The 26,622-nt window shown below is 46.9% G+C and overlaps 1 protein-coding gene across 1 annotated transcript; it reads right to left on the reverse strand.

Annotated features, from left to right (window-relative positions):
- Window positions 1-15,449: 15,449 nt before the first annotated feature.
- EBPL (EBP like) lies at window positions 15,450-20,335 on the reverse strand. Its single transcript, XM_072134500.1, has 4 exons — window positions 19,993-20,335; window positions 18,718-18,787; window positions 17,290-17,428; window positions 15,450-15,801 (listed from the first exon to the last, which is right to left on the reverse strand). Exons 1-4 carry the CDS (start codon window positions 20,179-20,181, stop codon window positions 15,561-15,563), a joined length of 639 nt encoding a protein of 212 aa, XP_071990601.1. The 5' UTR covers window positions 20,182-20,335; the 3' UTR covers window positions 15,450-15,560.
- Between the last annotated feature and the right edge of the window lie 6,287 nt (window positions 20,336-26,622).

Below are 26,622 nucleotides of genomic sequence, written 5' to 3' on the forward strand. Positions count from 1 at the left end.
TTGAAAATGAAAGCTATAACTTTAATTTTTTTTTTACTTTTTTTTTGTGGTTTTTTTTTTTTTTGTGTTTTTTAGTTTTTAAAACCAAACGATGCTATCCTATTGCTATGGCTATTTTCTAGCCAAGTATGAAAGCACACTGCTATGCCAGATGAGATGACGCTGAGTTAGGAAAAAATAAACGTAAAATAAAAAGTAAATGGCAGACTGTGCCTAATTGAAATCCAACCCCTAATAAATTGTCCCACTTCGGTCTTTGCGATGGATATGTGCGTCACTAAGCGCTAAACACAACGGTCGCAAGTCTCACTGCAAATTCCTCACAATATGGTAGTAGATGCACTGCAGCAAGGACAGCCACCAGCAGCTCAACCAGAAATAAAATATATAACGCTATTGTAGGCCTAAGTAAGCCGTTTGGATTCTCCTATGGCTATTTTCTAGCCAAGTATGAAAGCACACTGCTATGCCAGATGAGATGACGCTGAGTTATGAAAAAATAAACGTAAAATAAAAAGGAAATGGCAGACTGTGCCTAATTGAAATCAAACCCCTAATAAATTTTCCCACTTTGGTGTTTGAGGTGGATATGTGTGTCACTAAGAGCTAAACACAACGGTAGCAAGTCCCCCTGCAAATTCCTCACAATATGGTACTAGCTGCAAATAAAAAAAAAAAAATGTATAACGTTATTGTAGCCCTAAGAAGGGCTGTTGGGTTCTTGTTGAATCACTCCTGCCTAACACTATTCTAATAGAACAGCCTAACGCTTTCCCTGACCAGCAGCAGCTCTCTCCCTAGCGGCATCCAGACACAGAATGATCCGAGCAGCGCAGGCAGGGGCTAGTCTATTCCAGGGTCACCTGATCTGGCCAGCCAACCACTGCTATCGACGTGTAAGGGTACCACGTCATGCTGGGTGGAGTGCAGAGTCTCCTGGCTTGTGATTGACAGGCTTGACTCTAAAAATCTCTGTGGATGAGGAGACATAAATTCCAGTCTGTAACCCTCAGATCACCCACTGATTTTTGTTTAGTTTTATCCATTTGGGAAAAAAATTTGCCAATCTTTCTCCTACCCTGGCATCACTGTTTTCTTTCAGGTTTATTTGAGGAGCCAAACAGGAAGGATTTACCTTTTTCATCCTTAGAATAGCTCTACTTTCCTTGTTTTCCTTTGTCTTCTTGGGACTCTTTAGGGTTCCGGAAGTCACAAAAAAATTGGATCTGGTTTCACTTCTAGGTTCTGGAAAACTTTTCTTCTTGTTTTAAAACTTTAGTAACAGGCGCATCCATTCAAAGTAATTCATTGAATACAACAGAATTGGTAGGGTCAAATAGCAATCTGTTCTTAAAGTACTTAGACACAGAAAAATGCTTTTCAGGATCCTTCCATTTAGTAGTTACTGATTCAGAATTTGAGTGAATAATGCAACATCCCCCACCGGGACCTAGCCTTTTTCTCTTGGGGCCTGGAGACAGCCGGGGCCCGCAGTACCTGAGTGGCTGGCGGTTGCGGCCTAGGCACGCCAGTGTCACGCTGCTTAGTATGGGGACCGGAGGGCTGCCCTACAGCCTGGCAGGTCTCCAGCAGGGTGGTGTTGGCAAGAAATGATGAGGGAGAGACGGTTATAGTGGTTCTCCCTGGGGCAACCCTTTGGGGTCTGGAGTATGAGTCCCTGAATAATGGATAGGGTGCCTGTGATGGTGACAGCTGTAGTAGCAGGGATCAGACAGAGGCAGACGTTGTACAAAGTAACTTACAGTTCTTTATTGGAACCAACAGGAACAGCGGATAACGTGCCAAATGAATCTTGACAATGGTAGAAGGCTGGGGATGCACTTGGAGAGGGAACCACTGGGATTGATCACCAGCCTGGATGCAAAGGCAGGCTGGGAGATAGCTGTGTCCTAGTAGGATGCTTCAGCTTGTCCTGGGTTACTTCAGATATCACCCTTGAAGGTAGGCTGATACCCCTTTACTGTCACTAACTCCTCAGGGCTCTACTGTCTGACTGTTCTGACTGACTAGACTCCCTGACTGGACTGGTCTGACTGACTCTTGTCAGTCTTCCTCTGACTGACTCCTGTCAGACTGGTCCTCCTCACTAGACTGCTTCTAGAACTTTCCTGACCTGAGGTTTTATTACTCCCACTGGTCAGGTGGTGGTTACTCCTCCAATTACATCCCAGCTTACAATACAATAGTAGAACAGATGTGATTGGCTGATGGAAAGACATCACATTAAACAATTAACTCCTGCCTTACCAGGCAGGATCTACCGCTGCAGTGTTCCCCATGTTGTGTAGTGACCTGCTGTGGGGTTGATCAGACTCCACACAGGATTCAAGCTACATATTGGGACATATTCGCAACAACCCCTCTGCCTTGCATTGGCAGGGGTGTTGCAATAACAATTTTTGCTTTTTTAGCTGGGGGTTCTCTGAGGGATTTCACTTCTTCACTAATAAACCCCTTTAATTCATCAACCATGGAGGATTTTTCATCTTTCATTATCTTTTTGATACACTCCTTACAATCTCTCTCTCTTTTTCTCCTAGGAGAATGTTCTCCTAATGAGAGAACACATAGAGGAGTGTAAAGGGTTAACCAGAAAAACCTTTAGGCCCCACTGGAAAAGAAAACTGTCCCTCATCTAAGTATCACAATGTACAAAGATGATACAGCTATGTAAGAAGGCAGGTACTCACAGGACCCGGGGGAAAGGGGGTTTCTATATTGTCAGCCAAAATTCTTGTAGAGAGCGTCCGGAAGAACACAGAAGAAGATCGAGACCACAGAGGTGACGGACAGTTTGAATATACTTACCCTCCTGTGGTCCTGGCGTTCAGTGCCCACCCAGGCCTTACGACCGGAGCACTCGGAGGTATTCAGGGCCTTGTTGAAGCGAAGGAATGCCTCCGAAAGGACTATGAGCCCACAGGACCATGGAGAAGCAAGGAAGGAACCGAGGCCCGATCACGGCTGGACAGGGAAACAAGGTACCCCAGAGGGTTACAAGGCTATGAGACGGGTCCCCCCCCCCCTCCATGAGGATGAGAGAGGTTCCCTCAAGACGGACCTGTGTAGGGACCTGATGTCCGTTTAGTTTCATACAATGATATGTATTAGTTGTTACGCATTTAACTAAAAGTCAAACAGTTTAGCAATGTTTGAACTTTTTTCATAATTTTTGGACTAATTCCTGTGGCTTGATGGGCATGGTATTTTGTAGTACATTCTCTCACTTTGGATAGCCTTGTGGTATTCATTATCGTGAGCAATTTATAATAGTAAATCAAACCTTTGGTGTGAGGAGCCCCCCAGTTTGTAGTCAGACTATTGTCAAATGACACTTTGGGGGGGATATTGTCGAAAGAAACTAAGTAATTGTTCAGCATATTTCCGGGTTTCATTTTGTAAAATATAATGCTACATTTCCCTGAATACATTACCAAGCATAGATAGGAATACCCTTTGTATTATTCACAGCTGTGGTATTATTTAATTCTATATTACTATATTTATATCCAACGTCACCTTTTACTGTTGGAGCTGTGACTATTAGTCATCTACCTGCAGCCTATGTCATCATGTGACAAGCCGCACTGGTTGTGCTATGGAGACATATACTACGGCCATCCAGTCCTATGAGATAACATCAGAATAGAGGGTTGTGGTATAAAGGAAACTCCAGTATGTAGTCCTGTGAAAAAGGAAGTACATGATGATTATGATGGAGTATCTATTATTCTCATTCAAAACACAGGACAGTAAACATTGGCCACATGCCATCCCTTTTTGCTACACATCACAATCTTATGGGGGATCATAATCTTGGTGGGGGTCCTAGCAGTCGGACCTTGATTGATCAACTACTTCTCCCCTATCCTGCGGATAGGATATAACTTCTAAACTTGGAATAACCCCTTTAAAGCAGTGTTCCCCAAACACCGGGCCATGGAACACTTGGCTGCGACCAAAAGCACTTAAAAAGAAAAACTGTATACAAGTTTTTTTCTCATACTTATTCTTCCAGCGCTCCTCTTCTCCCTGCGTCCCCCGGTTTCTTCTTCAACTTGCAGCTTCCCGGCAGACAGCCAGAGGCACTTCTATGTGCGCTGCCTGTGGACACACACTATGACGTGAAAGATTATGTCGTAGTGTGTACACACTGGCCGTCTGCCGGGAAGCCACAGGGCAGAGAACCTGGAACCGCAGGGAGAAGTGGAGCGTTGAAGGTATACACTTTTTTATTTTTAAGGGGGCTGGGCTTGGGGCCTTACTATGGTGGCCGGGCCGGGGACATACAGAAGGGAGGCCAGAGAAAAGGGGGCAGATTTGATTGGGGTCTGCAGGAAATGACTCTTTTTATGGTTTGGGGTTAAATATGGGGCAATGGCCTGAAGAAATGGTGTGGTGGGTATGGAAAGTATTCAGACCCCTTCAAATTTTTCACTCTTTGCTTCAGCCAATTGGTAAGATCAAAAAAGTTATTTGCTTATTAATGTACAGTCTGCTCCCCATCTTGACATCATGCTATGGGGGTTTTTTTCAGCTGCAGGGATAGGACAACTGTTTGTAATTGAAGGAAAGATGAATGTGGCCAAGTACAGAGATATCCTGGATGAAAAGACTGGGCCAAAGGTCCAACTTCCAACAAGACAATGACCCTAAGCACACAGATAAAATAACAAAGCAAAGGCTTCAGAACATCTCTGTGACCATTCCTGACCGGCCAGAGCCCGGACCTAAACCCAATTGAGCATCTCTGGAGAGACTTGAAAATGGCCTCCACCAACGTTCACCCCCCAACCTGAGGGATCTGCAAGGAGGGGATCTGCAAGGAAGAGGCAGAGGAGCCCCAAATCCAGATGTGAGAAACTTGTAGCATCATTCCCAAGAAGACTCCTGGCTGTACTAGCTCAAAGCTACCATATATTCCGGCGTATAAGACGACTTTTGAAGACAGAAAATTCTTCTGTCTTCTCTGGGGTCGTCTTATACGCCAGTAATCCCGACCGCCCACCGTGTATTCACGGCGGCGGTAGGATCACGCTGCATGGAGAGGGCTCACGGGCTGAGCCCTCTCCGTAGCCGGTAAGTCTTTGCTGCATATTGCAGCAAAGGCTTACCGGTAACACCTGCGATCGGTGCTAGCACCGATCACGGGTGTTTTCACAGCGAAGGCTGCCGGCAAAGCTGCCGGCAGCCTCAAAAAGATAGCGGCGCATGGGCGCATGGGCGCCTGCCGGGAAAGATCAATGGCGGCGCCCAGCAGAAGAAAGAAGACGCCGCGGAAGACTGAAGACGAGCCGCACGGACATCGGGGGAGCAGCGCAGCACATCGGGGCCACCGGAGGGTGAGTATATAAGTTGTTTTTTTTTTAATGCTGGGCTGGGCTGTATACTACTGGGGGCTGTGCTGTATACTACTGGGGGCTGTGCTGTATACTACTGGGGGCTGTGCTGTATACTACTGGGGGCTGTGCTGTATGCTACTGGGGGCTGTGCTGTATACTACTGGGGGCTGTGCTGTATACTACTGGGGGCTGTGCTGTATACTACTGGGGGCTGTGCTGTAATGGTAATGTTGTTGTTGTATGCCTTATGTTTATGAGCGACAGTTTTCCTGCTATATACCTGCATGTCATAAGAATTTAAATTAAAAAAAGGACCATGTTAAATTCAAATCTGTTTTTTTAAAAAATTTTTACCGGTGTTTTGCATGCGTTGGAAAAGGGGTAGTCTTATACGGCGAATATATCTTAAACTCTATATTTTAAACAGGAAAGTAGGGGGGTCGTCTTATACGCCGGAATATACGGTACTTATACTCAACACAGAACAAAGGGGCTGAATATTTATCACCATGTGATATTTCAGTTTTTCTTGTTTAATAAATGAGCAAAAATATCTACACTTCTGTTTTTTTTCTGATGGGGGCACAGTGAACATTACTGAGCAAAAAAAGAACTTTTTTGATCTTACCAATTGGCTGCAATGAAACAAAGAGTGAAACATTTAAAGGGGTCCGAAAACTTTCAGTACTCACTGTATCTATCAGTGGTTCAACTCGTTTTTAACCCAGAGCATATACCGTATTTTGCGGCTTATAAGCCGCACCGGACTATAAGGCGCACTAGTCCGATGCGCCTTATATATGTAATAATTACATATATAAGGCGCATCGGACTATAAGGCGCGGGGTCCGGGGCGTGGCGGAGGTCCGGGGGCGTGGCGGAGACCCGACGGGACACGACGCTGAGACGCGGGAACGCGGGGAAGGTGAGCGGGGAAGGTGCGGGGAAGGTGGAGGAGGGCAGCGGACCATACTTACATAGGTCCCCGCTACCGGAGACCGCAGATCTCCAGCGGGAACTGCAGACCACGCGGCAGAAGTTGTTCATGCCGCGTGGTCTGCAGTTCCCGCTGGAGATCTCCGGTCTCCGGTAGCGGGGACCTATGTAAGTATGGTCCGCTGCCCTGTGCCCAGCGCCATACATAGGGCGCACCGGACTATAAGGCGCACTTAGGATTTTTACGGAAATCCAAGGCTTTTAAGTGCGCCTTATAGTCCGGAAAATACGGTACATTGTTGTCATTTTGTTAAGGCAGCATTGTAATACACAAAGCATTTTAATTATGTAGAAAATGTATGTGCAGTGGCCAAGTCATTCTTTACAAAATGTCAGTGTGAAAAAATATTTGATAACACTGAGATATATGAGTCATCCAGGACACCGTCTTCACCCTACTTACATGGAGTATCCCAGCTGTTTTGACCAGCAGTCAGTGTTTGATATTGACCCTGAAGATGGTGTAACCATAACTTTGTGTCACGGGTGCTCCCGCGATCCCTGTCACGGATCGCGGGCGCATCCGTGCTCCTTCATGTGCCCCCGCTGCTGCCCGGTGTCTCTTACCTCTCCCGGCTCCTGCACTTCCTCGGGCTGCCGTACGCGCGCGTCCCCGCCTCCGGCCGAAAATTTAAAGGGCCAGCGCACCGCTAATTGGTGCACTGCCTGAACACCTCACCTTTAAGAATCTGCCCCTTCCTGTGTTCCTTGCCGGATCTTTGTGCCTCATAGCCTTAGAGAAAGCTTCCAAGCGAGTATTCCTGCGTTCCTGTGTATTCCTGCATTCCTGTGTATTCCTGTGTAATCCTGTGTGTTCCCGCTCCTGAGTCCTGTGTTACCTGAGTTCCTCCATGTTGCTGTGTTCCGTGTGCCTGTGTTCCCGTTCCCACCTGCCTGGACCTCCCGTTGCTGACCCCGGACTTGGACCTGACGTTGCATCTCTGCCGCCTGCCCTGACCCTGTGCCTGGACCTGTCTACGAGATTGTCATCCGCTAAGGTACCTCGACCTCGGCTGCCACCGTGGGCTAGTCACACCTGGGAACAACCTAGTGGTATCCTGCCGCAGCAAGTCCAACCCGCTTTGCGGCGGGCTCTGGTGAATACCAGGTGCCGCTGGGCTCCGGTTCCGGGTGTTGGCTAGTTACATCTCCCGCAGTGGTCCAGAGGATCCACTGATCCTAACAGTAAGATCCGGCCATGGATCCCGCCGAGGCTCCTTCTCCCAGTCAGCCTGACCTCGCCACCATCGTGATACACCAGTCCCGGCAGATTGCAGCACAGCGGAATCAGCTAGAGCAAGTCACCGCCATGCTACAACAACTACTTGCTACCCAACATCAGCAACAGTCTCCAGAAGCGGCCGCTGCGACTCCTGCTACCCCGGCTTATCTTCCTGCTGCTGAACCCAGGCTACGCCTCTCTTTGCCCGGCAAGTATGATGGAGATCCCAAGATGTGCAGGGGCTTCATAGAACTCATGCCGTCGCAATTTGCCACAGAGCGGTCCAAGGTGGCATTTGTCCTCAGCCTTCTTTCCGGGAAAGCCCTGGCCTGGGCTACTCCGCTTTGGGACAGAGATGACCCGGTTGTGTCTAGCCTCACTGCTTTTCTGTCAGAGTTCCGGTCAGTCTTCGAGGAACCAGCACGAGCCTCCTCTGCGGAGTCTGCATTGTTGAACTTGCGTCAGGGCAACTCATCGGTGGGAGAGTACGCAGTTCAATTCCGCACCCTAGCTTCTGAACTTGCTTGGAACGATGCAGCCCTCATCGCTACATTTAAGAAAGGGCTCTCTGCGCAGGTCAAGGACGCACTGGCAGCTCGGGATCTTCCATCTTCTCTGAGTGACCTCATCACCTTGGCCACTCGAATTGATGTTCGGTTTAAGGAGCGAGCTGAGGAACTACACTCCGAGTATCCCCAAGGCCGTGTTAGACGCATTCCTCGCCTGGCGCCAGTCTTCCAAAGGCCGCTCCAGGTCCCGCCTGAATCTTCTGTTGAGGAACCCATGCAGGTTGACCAAACCCGGCTCACTCTACAAGAGTGTTCCAGACGACGTCAGGAAAACTTGTGCATGTATTGTGCCAGCCCACAGCACTTCGTCGGGACTTGCCCTGTACGTCCCCAACGCCCGGGAAACGCCAGCACCTAGGCTTCTCAGGAGAAGCGTCCCTAGGTGTGAATAAAGCTTCTCCACGCTTGATTCTCCCTGTACTCCTCAGCATTGGCACCGGTACTCCGGTCCAGATTTCTGCTTTCCTGGATTCGGGCTCCACAGCGAACTTTGTAGATGCTGCACTGGTCGCCCTGCATCACTTCCCGGTGGTTCGTCTTGAGAAGCCCTTGTCCATTGCCTCAGTCAGTGGCCAGATTCTCTCCGTGCCTATCTGGTTTCGCACTGAACCCCTGCTCCTTCAAGTTGGTGCATTGCATAAAGAGAGACTCTCTTTTTTTGTGCTGCCACAGTGCACTTCCACTCTCCTGCTGGGTCTCCCCTGGTTGCAGCATCATGCCCCTGTTCTGGACTGGTCTTCTGGGGAGATTCTCCGTTGGGGTCCGGATTGCCCCTCACGCTGCATGACGGTTCCACATCCGCTTCCTGTCAGGACTGCTGCCTTGTCTCCCAAGCCTCTGGAGGGACTTCCAGCTCCGTACCGGGACTTTGCAGACGTGTTTTCTAAAAAACAAGCCGAGATCCTTCCTTCACATCGTCCCTATGATTGCCCCATTGATCTGCTGCCTGGATCTTCTTCACCACGGGGTCGGGTGTATCCGCTCTCGGTTCCTGAGACTGCCGCTATGTCGGAATATGTTAAGGAAAATCTGCAAAGAGGTTTCATCCGCAAATCCTCCTCGCCAGCTGGCGCTGGTTTCTTTTTTGTCACAAAAAAGGATGGCTCTCTCCGCCCCTGTATAGACTATCGCGGTCTTAACAAGGTCACCGTTAAGAACCGCTATCCTCTGCCGCTTATCACGGAGCTATTTGATCGTCTGCGGGGTGCAAGAATTTTTTCCAAATTTGATCTTCGTGGGGCCTACAACCTCATCCGCATCAGGAAGGGTGACGAGTGGAAGACCGCCTTTAACACCCGTGATGGGCATTTTGAATATCTAGTTATGCCCTTCGGACTTTGTAATGCACCAGCCGTTTTCCAGGAGTTTGTAAATGATATTTTCCGGGACTTATTGTACAGTTGTGTCGTGGTGTACCAGGACGACATCCTTGTGCATTCTGCCAATCTGGAGTCCCACCAGTCTCATGTACGGGAGGTTCTCAGCCGCCTCAGGACAAACCACCTCTATGCCAAGCTGGAGAAGTGCCACTTTCATCAGAGGAGCCTTCCATTCCTCGGCTACATAATTTCTGATAAGGGTTTGCAGATGGATCCTGCCAAGTTATCTGCGGTTCTTCAGTGGCCACGCCCAGTGGGACTGCGAGCTATACAAAGATTTCTGGGCTTTGCTAATTATTATAGGCAATTTATCCCACACTTCTCATCTTTGGTCGCGCCGATGGTGGCGCTTACGAAAAAGGGTGCTAATCCCCGTGTCTGGCCACCAGCAGCAGAAGAAGCCTTCACGAAATGAAAAACTGCTTTTTCCTCCGCTTCAGTCCTTACCCGACCGGATACTGAAAAGCCGTTCCTGGTGGAGGTTGATGCCTCCTCAGTGGGTGCTGGGGCAGTCCTTACCCAGAAGGGTCCCAGGGGACGAACACTCACTTGTGGTTTCTTCTCCAACCTTCTCCTCCGCGGAGAGAAATTATTCCATTGGAGATCGGGAGCTTCTAGCCATCAAGCTGGCTTTGGAAGAGTGGCGTCATCTGCTGGAGGGAGCCCGATTTCCAGTCAGCATTTTCACGGACCACAAAAACCTTCAGTACCTTCAGACGGCTCAGCGTTTGAATCCACGTCAAGCCCGGTGGTCCCTCTTCTTTTCTCGCTTTGACTTCCGAATCCATTTTTGCCCTGCAGAGAAAAACATGAAGGCTGACGCCTTGTCCCGTGCCTCTGATGTTATGGGGGAGGACTCTGCTCCGAGGCATATTGTTCCTCCAGAGAGACTTGTGCTTGCCGCGCCGGTGGACCTCCGGCAGCTGCCTCCCGGCAAGACTTATGTGCGACCTGGTCTCCGAAAGAGGATTCTGACCTGGGGACATTCTTCTCGTGTGGCTGGGCACCCTGGGGTGCAGCGCTCTGTGGCCTTAATTTCCCGATTCTACTGGTGGCCTGATTTGGTCAAGGACGTTCGGGATTTTGTGGGTTCCTGTGGCTCTTGTGCCCGCAACAAGCCTTCACGACTTAAACCTGCTGGTCTTCTGTTGCCGTTACCCGTGCCTACCAGCCCATGGTCTCATGTGGCTATGGACTTTGTTACGGATCTACCGCCATCTTCTGGCAACACCGTTATCTGGGTGGTGACTGACCGCTTTTCGAAGATGTCTCACTTTGTCCCTCTACCAGGTTTGCCTTCTGCTCCACGTATCGCCAGCCTCTTCTTCCAGCATATTTTCCGGCTTCATGGTCTCCCTCAGCACATCGTCTCGGATCGAGGAGTTCAGTTTGTGTCCAAATTCTGGAGATCTTTGTGCAACCAGCTGCAGGTGAACTTGGACTTCTCTTCTGCCTATCACCCACAGACTAACGGCCAAGTGGAGAGGGTGAATCAGACTTTAGGTTGCTATCTCTGCCATTTCGTCTGTGCCCGTCAGGACGACTGGGCATCTCTTCTACCATGGGCGGAGTTCTCTTACAATTCCCTGGACTCCACTTCTGCCGGTTTTGCTCCCTTTTTTTATTAACTATGGACTGCATCCTCGGCCTCCTCTTCCGTTACCTACGTCTGCAGATGTTCCTGCTGTGGAGGACCTGGTACGTGATCTGAAAGCCATCTGGGAGCAAGTCCACACCTCATTGCCCCGAGCTACAGCCCAGACCAAGCGTCAAGCAGACAAAAGACGCCGACCATTCCCTGTTTTAGCTCCTGGTGACAAGGCTGTCCGCCAAGTATGTTCGGCTGAAGATCCCGAGCTATAAATTGGGACCTCGGTTCTTGGGTCCATTTGAAATTCTCGGCCGCATCAACCCGGTGGCTTACAAGTTGCGTCTGCCTCCCAGCATGCGCATTCTTAATTCTTTCCACGTTTCTCTCCTTAAGCCAGTCATCTTCAACCGCTTCAACCGACAAATTACTCCTCCTCCGGTACCACAAGCTGATTCCACCGATGTCTTCGAGGTGAAAGAGATCCTGGATACTAAGACTGTGAGAGGTAGACGGTTGTTTCTGGTAGACTGGAAAGGATTTGGTCCTGAGGAGAGATCCTGGGAGCCAGAGGATAACATCCTGGACAAGAGCCTGCTCCAACGTTTTCTCAGGCCCAAGAAGAGAGGGAGGCCGAAGGGGGGGGGTAGTGTCGTGGGTGCTCCCGCGATCCCTGTCACGGATCGCAGGCGCATCCGTGCTCCTTCATGTGCCCCCGCTGCTGCCCGGTGTCTCTTACCTCTCCCGGCTCCTGCACTTCCTCGGTCCCCGCCTCCTAGGGCGCGCGCGCGGCTCCAGCCGAAAATTTAAAGGGCCAGCGCACCGCTAATTGGTGCACTGGGTGAACACCTCACCTTTAAGAATCTGCTCCTTCCTGTGTTCCTTGCCGGATCTTTGTGCCTCATAGCCTTAGAGAAAGCTTCCAAGCGAGTATTCCTGCGTTCCTGTGTATTCCTGTGTGTTCCCGCTCCTGAGTCCTGTGTTACCTGAGTTCCTCCGTGTTGCTGTGTTCCGTGTGCCTGTGTTCCCGTTCCCACCTGCCTGGACCTCCCGTTGCTGACCCCGGACTTGGACCTGACGTTGCATCTCTGCCGCCTGCCCTGACCCTGTGCCTGGACCTGTCTACGAGATTGTCATCCGCTAAGGTACCTCGACCTCGGCTGCCACCGTGGGCTAGTCACACCTGGGAACGACCTGGTGGTATCCTGCCGCAGCAAGTCCAACCCGCTTTGCGGCGGGCTCTGGTGAATACCAGGTGCCGCTGGGCTCTGGTTCCGGGTGTTGGCTAGTTGCATCTCCCGCGGTGGTCCAGAGGATCCACTGATCCTAACACTTTGTTCATGTTGTCAGTAGATACATTTATATTTGACCCTTTATGCTCCCTTTTTTCCAAATTAACAACCCTTTTTCTATCAATTCCTTCTACAAGCTATAATTTTTTTATTTTTCTGTCTCTATAGCAGTATGGGGTCTTGTTTTATTTTGGGACGTAATGTAGTTTTTAATAGAACCATTTTGGGTTTCATATATCCTGGTTAACTTTTATCAACCCTTTCTGTGCAGCATATTTCAAGAAAGAACACAAAGCTGATGTTGTTTATTGTTCGAACCTAAATAACATAAAAACATTTTTTCTCTTGGTCAATACGCATACATCGATAGTTTATAAAGCGATATAGTTTTTTTTCAATGACCTTCTTTTGCATAAAGAAATTCTTTTGGGGGGGAAAATATTTTGTGAAGCCACCTTTCAGGTGTCATAACATTTTTGGGGGCAAATGGTCAATTGTCACGTTTATAAAGTTTTTTGATCACGATTAATATAATTTTCTTGTGTGATAGATGATTAAAAAATGAAAATTTGGACATTGTTTTTTGTTTATTTTGTCTTACGGGATAAATATTATTATAGTTTTGAGGCTTGGGTTGGTATGGGTTTGCAGTTATAAAGTGTGTGCGATTTTACTTTTTTAAAGGGAAGGGTGATTTTTGTTTATTGGGGTTTTTTGCAATTTTTCTTCAGAATTTATTGGTTTCTTTTATAGAAAAAATATTTGCTTTTATTTTTTGTATTACTTTGTCTCTTAATTTCATTTGCAGGGTGCCGATGGGTGACAAAGGGTGCTAGCTCTCTCTACACCCGCTTAGACACTGTTTTTACTCTGCACCCGCCGTAAAAACGTGATTCGGGACCTTAGTAAATGACCCCATATGTCTTTCCATCTTCTTCTGATGCTGTGCCATAGGAAGGCTTTACATCAGAAGAAGTAGCCTAATGACTGCCGTGCATTGGTGTGTGTGATCTCTTCATAGAACACAGCACAGTCCATACAGAATAAATATCCAACTAGAAGCCTGTGACTCACATCAGAGGGGGGAGAGCTGAAAGTCCAGCTACAATCCTGGAATTTAAGTGCATTTCTCAAAGTCCCGCTGCTACTAAGATCATACACAAAGGTATGGTAACACAGGGCCAATACCTTACACTGTTAAATGTGGCTTTACACTGCTGGCCTTGCCTACGGGCATATAAAATCCGTAATGCAATTCCTCTCTATAGATGATTTACCAGTGAAACAGAGTTTAATGAGTGAAAAAACCTAGGAGTCAGCTGTGAGGCAATAGCCCAGACAAACCCACAGGTAAAGCAGAATTCCCGACACTCACCTAATCTCAGTCCGCTTTCTTAATTAAGATTAATAGCAAAGTGATACAGTACGCTGCTCCCATATAACTGTGCTATTATTCTTAATAAAGAAGGTTGACTGAGGTTACGTGAGTGTCTGGAATCCAAATTTACCTTTACATAGATCATCGACTGGTCTGTGAGCTCCGCACAGAGAGACATCCATCATCTGCCACCAAAGGGGTAAAACGGGAAGTGTCCACAATTATCTGTCTGATTGCTACAATAGGCAATGTACACATAGGAACTGGATCAGCACTGCTAGTATTCTGAAAAAAAAAGTAATCCCACTTGTAGACTGATTTTCTGTTTAATTAATATATATTATATATTCTTTTTATATATTTTTTTACAACCTTAAATTTGATATTTAATGTTATGTATAACAGTTGCCAGCAGGATCGGAGGAAGAGAATTGTAAGAGTTAATAACCCTTTAGAATTAATAGAATGCTAGAATAAGATCCCTCTAACTATACTGCCTCCTGGTGGCCAGTTCTGAGCACTCACTTCCATGGGGCGTATTATTGTGCATCCTACCATTGAGACAATTAAGGAGAAACATCAAACTTTAATCTAAAATGTCATTAATGTTTGATCTAAAATGTCACTTTTGCATAGTTTCTGTATTATAGCCTTTATGTCAGTCTGGACCCCTGCTACAGTCTGTAGGAATCATTACATAGTCGTTGCTATTTTTTTAATCTATATTTACAGTATTTGTTTCGTCTCTATGTGCCGGTTTGTAAGGGAAGAGCATGGGAGAGATACCCATACCCATAACTCGGGGGCTCTCACAAGTATCATAGAGCTCGATAGCAAAATACTCAATACTAGAATAACATGAATCAAGACAGGTGGAGGACAAAGTTGAACAGTTGTAGGTCCAAAAGTTGTGGTTCCTTTGACAGAGGCAGAGCCGGGCATACCTGGGCAAGTGCCGGGGCCCCATTGCTGCTGGGGGGCCCACATAAGGCTGTACATAAGCCATCTATGGGGGTGAGGGGGGCTTTATCTAATGAATCCATACAGTGTGAGGTATATAAAAAGGGAATATATTAGGGAACAGGTGACTGTTTTCGTTCCTGAATTTTGAATGCTGCGTTCACCGCAAAGGGGCGTACTGAGGCTCTGTCACCCAGGGGCCTACTGAGGCTCTGTCACCCAGGGGCCTACTGAAACTTGGAGCCGTCCGTGGACAGAGAGTCCAGTCCACAACCAAAGTATTCACCCTGCTTGGATGCTCCTTTAATACAGCTACCTTTGAACTCAATTTTCTATACACTATGTTCCCTCTAGTAGCAAGTTCAGGACGATACATCAAACTAGTGTCAAGTAGTAAAGTTCAGCAATGGCTCCCCCTTTCCGCACAGACCCTAAAGCAGCTGTGTAGTCTATTTAGATGGTAAGCATGTCACCACCACGTCAGTCATATGCATGGGGGCTACTTTGAGCTGCATGATGTCTGCGTGATGTCTGTCTCCGCCATGTGGATAGCTTAGTATTAAGCATGTGAATGCATCAGCTCTCTCTTCCTCTTTCCCAGCAGGAAGTGCCAGCAAAACCCCAAGCAGCCGCTGCCTGTGGATATAATCTCTTATTTGTTAATAGGTGATTTCCTCCAAACAATAAAACATAACAAGGGGATAAAATTACACAAAATGAGTGTATTAAATGAAATTGTTTATAAAAATATAAAATGACATCAATTAACAAACAGGAATTAATCAATGCTGCTAGAAGATTTGCACCACACTCTCATCGTGACTTCTTCCCAGCTGGTCTTCTGCCAACGTGAAGTTTTTGAAGCTCCACCCAGGACTGCCATAGTAAGAGAGCGGGAACCACCACCCATATGCCATTGAAGAAGACTAAATAAACCCACATATACAGAAAGTTGGAGGTGTTAAGGTTCGGGCTTCCAATTAACCAGTCTGGACAAAATGTCATCCACCCTCCGTATAACTCACATACACAGAGTGTGATCTGGATGAAATGTCTGGAAGACAAGAATAAGGTAAGTAGTTAAAATCTATGTCCCTCCTATAAAAGAAACACTACATATTGTAATTTTTGGGTAGAAATGGATTGTCCATCATCAGCATATGCCATCAATGTCTAAGCACCATGACTTCTTCTTCCGTAAACATTAAGCAAAAAACATTTGTGAAGTGATCAATGGAATAAGAGCTGAACCAGTTCTCTTTATGTATCGTGCCTGATGTAGAGATTGAACGTAGAAGGAGAGGTACTCACCTTATAGATGTCACCGCCAAAGAAGCCCCCATGCCTCCCGACCAGCAGTGAAAATATGACCTTGTGGTTTGTTTGCTGCTATTGGCAGCAATGAAGAAGGCAGAGGTGCTTGGTTCTGAGCTTCAATACATGACAACAGAGCTGTAAGCCAAACCACTGACTCCCACTTCTCAATTTACCTAACTCCGATTCCAACTCCACTAAAATGGTCACTGACTCAGACTCTCATGGTCACTCCAACAGTTCCTCTGATCTGTAACAAATGAGCTTCACTACTGAGCATGTACATAAAGTGCAGCAATATTCATCTTAACTAAAAGCCTGAAAGAGGATGCACAACTTCCGCTGTCAGGCAACATGCAGTGCTTGGAGGAAAGAAGAAGCTGCAGTGTGGTGCAGAGAGGAGAAGAGGAGCCAGAAGGGTAATTTTCTGGTCTGCTTTCGGTGTCTCCAGTATGAGTCTGTTTTGGAGGTCTTCATTATTATTATTGTCTACTCTGGTGTCTCCACTATTATCAGTTCTGAGTTGTTCACTATTATTGTCTGCTCTGAATTCAGTATTTGGTTTCTGGGTGATATTTATTGGTGTACTGTGCTATTTATAACTTCTGGGGTGGCATTTTGTGCTGCACTCTGGTTGTTGGTGCATTCAGGGTATTGGATACCGATGTGGCCCCTTTAAGTCGAGCAGTATGACAATGTGGCACTCATATCAATTAAGGCTGTTCACCCCTGGCCTAAATTCTTAGATCAGTAAATAGAACAGACATGTCATAATGTTCCCCAAATTCCTACTTAAAAATATTGTGCCCATAATGCATTGATCAAACTGTACCAATGTATTATATGTGTCAGTCCATTTTATCATGACTCTTACTCCACAGCCCCGGACAACAAAAATAAAAATCCAATTTCTATCTCCTGCATTGCTCTAATTTTACAGTCTCCAAATTGTACAGTACTTTTGAGTCCATGTCTTTTATCCGAAGTAGAAACTTTTGGGCAGTGATCAGATCCAAATGAACAGTGATTGTTCTTTTCTGCCATGAGAATCTACAGATCCCTGGAGATCACCGGGTTCTATTCCATGGTTGTTGCTGAATTCCTGGTTAATGGGGCACTCGCTGGCTCTAGCAGTATGGTGGTAAAAAATTGCCTTTTATTTAAAAAAACCTAGCTCATTATTTTGATATTCCCCTAATTTAGGACTGCACCGGTGGCGGGTTCTTACCTGTAGTACTTGTCCTTTATGATGGCATATGCCAACACCACAGCCAGGAGCCCATCTACAACAACCGTCAGGATCTCCAGTGATACAATGGTGGGGTCTGAATGGAGCCAGCGTTCATCTGCTTTTCCATATTCCTTCCCTGTCACACAAGAAAAGCATTACACGATAAAAGAATAATAAGATGTGCACTGTTCTGTCCGGACCTGTCAATGTTTGTCACATTCAGATGACTGTCATCTTGTCACTTAAGCTATCCATACATATACATTGGCTACAGCTAAAAGGATGCCAATATGGCTGCGTTCACACTACAGAATGGATTTCTACTGTGGGTGTATGATCAGCACAATTAAAGGGGTTTTTCCATTAAGCAAAGATATGATTGGGTCTAACTTGCTGATCAGTGGGGGTCTCAGTGCTGAGACCCCCGCAGATCGTGAGAACGAGGGGTCCATCAGATTAATAGAGCAGATGGCCGCACATGACCATTCTGCTCCATTAATGTCTATGGAGCTGACAAATTGCCGAGCGCTGCGCTCACCGATCTCCGTCAGCTCCATAGAGATTAATGAGGGAGAACGGTCATGCACGGTCATCTGCTCCATTACTCTGAGGAGCAGTGAGGGGTCTGACAGACCCCTCGTTCTCGCGATCTGCGGAGGTCTCAGTACTTAGACCCCCACTGATCAGCAGGTTAGGCCATATTCTGTGTATAGGGTCTTACTTTGCTTTGTGGAAAACCCCTTTAAGGTCATCACAAGGAAAAGCCCCACTATCATTCAAATGTATTATATAGTATTCCCCCAGTTCCACGCCAGATATATACTATGCATGGTAATGGGGCTGTGGAATTCTAACTCACATACAAGGGATGTGGATTTCACCGAGAATCAGGTGGATTTGTTTGTAACTTTTATTTGGAAGCAAAATAAAGAGTGAATTTGCCTGAAACCCCCTGCATCGAGATGCGTTACATATGGATTTTGTGGCAAATTTTCTCTATAGCGTAAATTTTTTTTCTGCATATGTTGGAGACTCTCCTATGTAAATGGATTGTCTAAAGCAGATTCAGATAAGACAGAAAAGTCTATAGATAAATAATAATCTTTATTTATATAGCGCCGACATATTCTGTAGCGCTTTACAAATCATGGGGGACATATATTAATAAAATAAGACAATACAGAGTAATAACATTGTCATATGGAACAATAGGAGTGAGGATCTTGCTCGCAAGTGCTTACAGTCTAGGAGGAGATATTAATCTTTGAACGTTCTGCAGTCTTAGAACCCTGATTTCTGTCTACCATCGGACTAGAAAGGATCATGTCCTATGGGTTGTCACATGCCCACTTTAGTCAGATCACTGCAGGTCATAGTGACTGGGATTATGGATATGTAATAATGACATGAATGAGGAATACTTACAGAGGGAAGCCAAAGCACCTTCAGACGTGGCAACTGTCCCGACTAGAGAAAGGTAGACAAAGGGCCCCTCCTGGAAGACAAGGGATATGCTCATTATGGATGAACATGTACAGCACTAGCAAAGCTTTGCCATGGGATATTAGTGGTAATAGAGAATTGTAACCTGTAGCTACTGACCAATGTAATATGTGTACCAGGTCCCTTCATTAAACAGTACCATGTCTATAGTACCGGGGTTTTTCTACGGTAAAGAGAGACCTACGGTAATTGTTAAACTAAGTCTCCAGGACCTGGGTGAGGCTGCACCCTCTCAATGTACAAGCTTATCAGGGGTGATATCAGCCGATATGTAGGTCAGGGCAAAGTTCATACTATCCAACAAATTAATAGTAACCAGCTGCTGGTCGCCTGGCCAAAGATCGCGGTGTAGTAATGGCTACGGAATATATAAAAAAAAGATTATTATGACCGCACCACGATGGATGCAAAATATCCAAACACTTTATTTTATTAAATCCTTGCAACTATGTGTCTCACACCACCCAACGTGTCATGACCCTAGTCCAGTGATGGCTAACCTATGGCACTGGTGCCAGAGGTGGCACTCAGAGCCCTTTCTGCGGGCACTCAGGCCATCACCAGAGATGACTCCAGGTACCTTCCAGCAGTCCCAGACAGACCAGGACTTGCTGTGCAAAGAGGTATTTTAAAGTGACAACTCTACCTGTGACTATTTTCTGCTTTATTGGTGTCCTCAGGTGCTGGTATCAATGAAAACTGTGACAGAGAAGGGAGTATAAATCACAAATTAAATTTTTGTGTTGGCACTTTGCGATAAATAAGGGGGTCTTTGTTGTAGTTTGGGCACTCGGTCTCTAAAAGATTTGCCATCACTGCCCTAGTCCAATGATAAGAGAACATTCACACTACAGAATGGTGCTTCCATGGCACAAGGACTAACGTCACTGTCATTCAGACATTAATCTTCCAAATTTTGTCCAAAATAAATGACATTTTATGGTGGAAAAAGGGAACATTTTAGTGTGGACTTGGCACCACAATCAATGGTAAGTTCCATAAGAGTTTACATTGCAGAAACCTGAAGCTATTTAATCGTTTGGGGTATTATGTCTGAATACAGATTTTCTTCATGATATAAAAATTCACCAAATTGTATGTTTGTTTTTTTTATTTGAGGATTCCCTTCAGAAAAAGCAGCAGATTTTTCCTTAGCAAAATATATGTAATGTATGTATAGATGGCTCCTGTACTCACCAGCGTGAAGTGCACGATGGCATCATAGAAGAGCCAGACCAGCAGCCACCTGTCAGTGCCCGAGCACCTCTTCCCCAGGCGCTGTGCCAGCACATAGCCCAGTGCCAGCTGCGCGGCGCAGGCTGCCAGGGAGTAGACAGTGACAGCGCTCACCAGGGGCGCCACATCCTCCTGCTGGGCAGCGGCCATGTCTGCGGCTCCCAGGGATTCCCTCCTCCTCCTCCTCCTCTGTAGTGGGTGCTGGGAGGGCTCCCTCCTCCTCTGTAGTGGGTGCTGCTCCGGCACCCGGCTCACAGCTCACTGGCTACACGCAGGATCTCCCCATGTCCTGGCCACTCCCCGCCTGATAGATAGGGGGCAAAGACCAGAGCCTGCGGAGGATGGGAGTAGTCATCCATGTATAGGAGGAGATAGTACAACTACTACAGGAGACCATGAAGACCTGGGCATAGGATTTATATTCATCACTGCACGTTATAATGCTGAATGCAGTGCAGTCAGGGTGCCCACACGACACAACAGTGCCCACATAACACAGCAGTGCCCACATAACACAGAAGTGCCCACATAACACAGAAGTGCCCACATAACACAGACAAACAGTGCCCACATAACACAGCAGTGCCCATATAACACAGTGCCTACATGACAGAGACCAACAGTGCCCACATAACACAGCAGTGCCCACATAACACAGAAGTGCCCACATAACACAGAAGTGCCCACATAACACAGACCAACAGTGCCCACATAACACAGCAGTGCCCACATAACACAGTGCCTACATGACAGAGACCAACAGTGCCCACATAACACAGCAGTGCCCACATAACACAGAAGTGCCCACATAACACAGAAGTGCCCACATAACACAGACCAACAGTGCCCACATAACACAGCAGTGCCCACATAACACAGTGCCTACATGACAGAGACCAACAGTGCCCACATAACACAGCAGTGCCCACATAACACAGTGCCTACATGACAGACCAACAGTGCCCACATAACACAGCAGTGCCCACATAACACAGTGCCTACATGACAGAGACCAACAGTGCCCACATAACACAGCAGTGCCCACATAACACAGTGCCTACATGACAGAGACCAACAGTGCCCACATAACACAGCAGTGCCCACATAACACAGTGCCTACATGACAGAGACCAACAGTTCCCACATAACACAGCAGTGCCCACATAACACAGCAGTGCCCACATAACACAGTGCCTACATGACAGAGACCAACAGTTCCCACATAACACAGCAGTGCCCACATAACACAGAAGTGCCCACATAACACAGTGCCTACATGACAGAGACCAACAGTGCCCACATAACACAGCAGTGCCCACATAACACAGCAGTGCCCACATAACACAGAAGTGCCCACATAACACAGTGCCTACATGACAGAGACCAATAGTGCCCACATAACACAGCAGTGCCCACAGAACACAGTGCCTACATGACAGAGACCAACAGTTCCCACATAACACAGCAGTGCCCACATAACACAGTGCCTACATGACAGAGACCAACAGTTCCCATAAAACACAGCAGTGCCCACATAACACAGAAGTGCCCACATAACACAGTGCCTACATGACAGAGACCAACAGTGCCCACATAACACAGCAGTGCCCACATAACACAGCAGTGCCCACATAACACAGTGCCTACATGACAGAGACCAACAGTTCCCACATAACACAGCAGTGCCCACATAACACAGTGCCTACATGACAGAGACCAATAGTGCCCACATAACACAGCAGTGCCCACATAACACAGTGCCTACATGACAGAGACCAACAGTGCCCACATAACACAGCAGTGTCTACATGACAGAGACCAATAGTGCCCACATAACACAGCAGTGCCCACATAACACAGTGCCTACATGACAGAGACCAACAGTTCCCACATAACACAGCAGTGCCCACATAACACAGAAGTGCCCACATAACACAGTGCCTACATGACAGAGACCAACAGTGCCCACATAACACAGCAGTGCCCACATAACACAGTGCCTACATGACAGAGACCAACAGTTCCCACATAACACAGCAGTGCCCACATAACACAGAAGTGCCCACATAACACAGTGCCTACATGACAGAGACCAACAGTGCCCACATAACACAGCAGTGCCCACATAACACAGTGCCTACATGACAGAGACCAACAGTTCCCACATAACACAGTAGTGCCCACATAACACAGTGCCTACATGACAGAGACCAACAGTGCCCACATAACACAGCAGTGTCTACATGACAGAGACCAATAGTGCCCACATAACATAGCAGTGCCCACATAACACAGCAGTGCCCACATAACACAGTGCCTACATGACAGAGACCAATAGTGTCCACATAACACAACAGTGCCCACATAACACAGCGCCCACATAACACAGCAGTGCCCACATGACAGACCAACAGTGCCCACATAACACAGCGCCCACATAACACAGCAGTGCCCACATGACAGACCAACAGTGCCCACATAACACAGCAGTGCCCATATAACCCAGTGCCTACATGACAGAGACCAATAGTGTCCACATAACACATCAGTGCCCACATAACACAGAAGTGCCCACATAACACAGCAGTGCCCACAGAACACAGCAATGCCCACATAACACAGCAATGCCCACATGACAGAGACCAATAGTGCCCACATAACACAGCAGTGCCCACATAACACAGTGCCTACATGACAGAGACCAACAGTTCCCACATAACACAGCAGCGCCCACATAACACAGCAGCGCCCACATAACACAGCAGTGCCCACATAACACAGTGCCTACATGACAGAGACCAACAGTTCCCACATAACACAGTGCCTACATGACAGAGACCAATAGTGCCCACATAACACAGCAGTGCCCACATAACACAGTGCCTACATGACAGAGACCAATAGTGCCCACATAACACAGCAGTGCCCACATAACACAGTGCCTACATGACAGACCAACAGTGCCCACATAACACAGCAGTGCCCACATAACACAGTGCCTACATGACAGACCAACAGTGCCCACATAACACAGCAGTGCCCATATAACCCAGTGCCTACATGACAGAGACCAATAGTGTCCACATAACACAGCAGTGCCCACATAACACATTGCCCACATAACAGTGCCCACATAACACAGCAATGCCCACATGACAGAGACCGATAGTGTCCACATAACACAACAGTGCCCACATAACACAGCAGTGCCCACATAACCCATTGCCTACATGACAGAGACCAATAGTGTCCACATAACACAGCAGTGCCCACATAACCCTGTGCCTACATGACAGAAACCAACAGTGCCCACATAACACAGCAGTGCCCACATAACACAGTGCCTACATGACAGAGACCAACAGTTCCCACATAACACAGCAGTGCCCACATAACACAGAAGTGCCCACATAACACAGTGCCTACATGACAGAGACCAACAGTGCCCACATAACACAGCAGTGCCCACATAACACAGTGCCTACATGACAGAGACCAACAGTTCCCACATAACACAGCAGTGCCCACATAACACAGTGCCTACATGACAGAGACCAACAGTGCCCACATAACACAGCAGTGTCTACATGACAGAGACCAATAGTGCCCACATAACATAGCAGTGCCCACATAACACAGCAGTGCCCACATAACACAGTGCCTACATGACAGAGACCAATAGTGTCCACATAACACAACAGTGCCCACATAACACAGCGCCCACATAACACAGCAGTGCCCACATGACAGACCAACAGTGCCCACATAACACAGCGCCCACATAACACAGCAGTGCCCACATAACACAGTGCCTACATGACAGACCAACAGTGCCCACATAACACAGCAGTGCCCATATAACCCAGTGCCTACATGACAGAGACCAATAGTGTCCACATAACACAGAAGTGCCCACATAACACAGAAGTGCCCACATAACACAGAAGTGCCCACATAACACAGCAGTGCCCACAGAACACAGCAATGCCCACATAACACAGCAATGCCCACATGACAGAGACCAATAGTGCCCACATAACACAGCAGTGCCCACATAACACAGTGCCTACATGACAGAGACCAACAGTTCCCACATAACACAGCAGCGCCCACATAACACAGCAGCGCCCACATAACACAGCAGTGCCCACATAACACAGTGCCTACATGACAGAGACCAACAGTTCCCACATAACACAGTGCCTACATGACAGAGACCAATAGTGCCCACATAACACAGCAGTGCCCACATAACACAGTGCCTACATGACAGAGACCAATAGTGCCCACATAACACAGCAGTGCCCACATAACACAGTGCCTACATGACAGACCAACAGTGCCCACATAACACAGCAGTGCCCACATAACACAGTGCCTACATGACAGACCAACAGTGCCCACATAACACAGCAGTGCCCATATAACCCAGTGCCTACATGACAGAGACCAATAGTGTCCACATAACACAGCAGTGCCCACATAACACATTGCCCACATAACAGTGCCCACATAACACAGCAATGCCCACATGACAGAGACCGATAGTGTCCACATAACACAACAGTGCCCACATAACACAGCAGTGCCCACATAACCCAGTGCCTACATGACAGAGACCAATAGTGTCCACATAACACAGCAGTGCCCACATAACCCTGTGCCTACATGACAGAGACCAACAGTGCCCACATAACACAGCAGTGCCCACATAACACAGTGCCTACATGACAGAGACCAACAGTGCCCACATAACACAGCAGTGCCCACATAACACAGTGCTTACATGAGAGACCAATAGTGCCCACATAACACAATAGTGCCCACATAACACAGTAGTGCCCACATGACAGAGAGCAATAGTGTCTGCATAACTGAGACCACTACAGTGCCCACATGACACAGTAGTGCCCACATTAGGCTACAGTCACACGTGGCCGTGGCGTTTACATTGCTTTTTGAAACACAACACAACAGCGGAGGAGAGGAAATTTTGCCTAATGACATTGCTGTTGACATTTGCATTTACAAAACACAATGTTTAACACATGTCAAATCTCCGCTCCTCAGCTTTTGTGTTGCGTTTCATAAAGCAATGTAAACACCACGTGTGAACAAGGCCTTACATAGACTGGCAGAGTATACATAACTGGGACACTACAGTGCCCACTTTATACAGTAGTGCCCACATATCATGGACCACAGCCAGGCCCAAATAACTGATAAAGGCAGTTCCCACAAAATAGAAGCAAGGGTTCTCTCACACCAGCGTTGTTTTTCTCATCAGTGATTTTCACGGATACCTCACCGCCCCATTGTTTTCACATTTCAGTTACTTTCCACTGATCTGTTGTCCATTTAAAAAAAAAAAAATTCAAAGCTTTCCTACCTTTATCACGGAAGGCAATGGAAGCCTCTGGGTTTTCTAACCAATGTTAAACCTTCAGTTTATATGCAATGGATGCAAGGCTATTAGGCAAATCTTCTCTCCTCCCCTGTTGTGATGTGTTTGAACCCCAAGTGTGAATGGACTTTCATAGTTCCCATTTCTTTTACACTGGGAGTTTTATGAATCAAAAAGGTCATTATTGTTGGTGTGATACACATCTTAGGGTGATGTCACACATAGCGTTTTTAGTTTTGAAAAAGCATGCCTTATTTTTGAACGGTCTCATCAATTATCTTAATTAAAACGGGTCAAAAACGGATGCTTTTTCACAAAACGCATGCGTTTGTCAAAAACACATGCATTTTTTAACGGACTGCTTAAAAACGTCCCAAAAACAAGTTCAAAACGCCACGTGTGTCGCCGGCCTAAGAATGAGTTGACTGGGTATACTGTAGTGTCTGTTTGGCGTCCTGTGGTCACATAGCTGCCACTCCACCAGTCTCCACATGCCTTTTCTAGGCTATATAATACGGCACAGGCAAAGGAGAAATTTTAAGACTTAATTTAAAGATGCAGCCCCATGCTTTTATAATAAGCATATGGAAAAAAAGACCAGCCTACTCTGTATTTCAAGGTAACCACCATAAAGGGGTTTACAGGGGTAGCAGCCATAGTAGCTGATATGGGGCCCACAGTGTCAGGGGGCCCCGGCATCCAACTTGCCACAGTAACGAATGGAGGATGTACACCATTATATACATATTATACTGCACATGTCCAGCATAATATGTATATAACTGTGCACATCTTCCATATTACACACATGAGCCGGGTGCTCAGATGAGAAACGCCAGGGGAGGGGACATCAGGGACGCCCCTGACGCTATCCACGAATGCGGGGCCACAAGTTTTAGCCTTCTCTAAAATCTAGTCCTCAGGATTGGAAGGGAGTGTCCGAAGAAGGAAAAAAACACATCAATAAGTCATAAGAAAGTAAGAAAATTCTTTCTATGAAAAAGCTTTTGTGTGGATCAATAATTGACTAGAACGGATCCAGAGGTCATGGACTATGAAGCAGATTTGCACTTTGTCGAGTTTAGCGTCAAAAGCGTGAAGAAAACCTTCAAATGTCATGTCTCCAAGAAAAATAACATGACACATTGGACTGGATTATACCTGAAGACAAAATCAATGTAGAAATC

This window comes from Engystomops pustulosus, chromosome 2 (genome assembly GCF_040894005.1).
Source record: "Engystomops pustulosus chromosome 2, aEngPut4.maternal, whole genome shotgun sequence".
NCBI lineage: Eukaryota > Metazoa > Chordata > Amphibia > Anura > Leptodactylidae > Engystomops > Engystomops pustulosus.

Excerpts from the sequence above, each read along its gene's own strand:
- EBPL (XM_072134500.1), bottom strand. The coding sequence starts at position 20,181 with ATGGCCGCTGCCCAGCAGGAGGATGTGGCGCCCCTGGTGAGCGCTGTC. Across the intron at positions 18,788-19,992 it reads CCATCGTGCACTTCACGCTG|GAGGGGCCCTTTGTCTACCT; the intron begins GTGAGTACAGGA and ends CTTGTCTTCCAG. Across the intron at positions 15,802-17,289 it reads ATAAAGGACAAGTACTACAG|ACATTTCATCCAGATCACAC; the intron begins GTAAGAACCCGC and ends CTTGTCTTCCAG.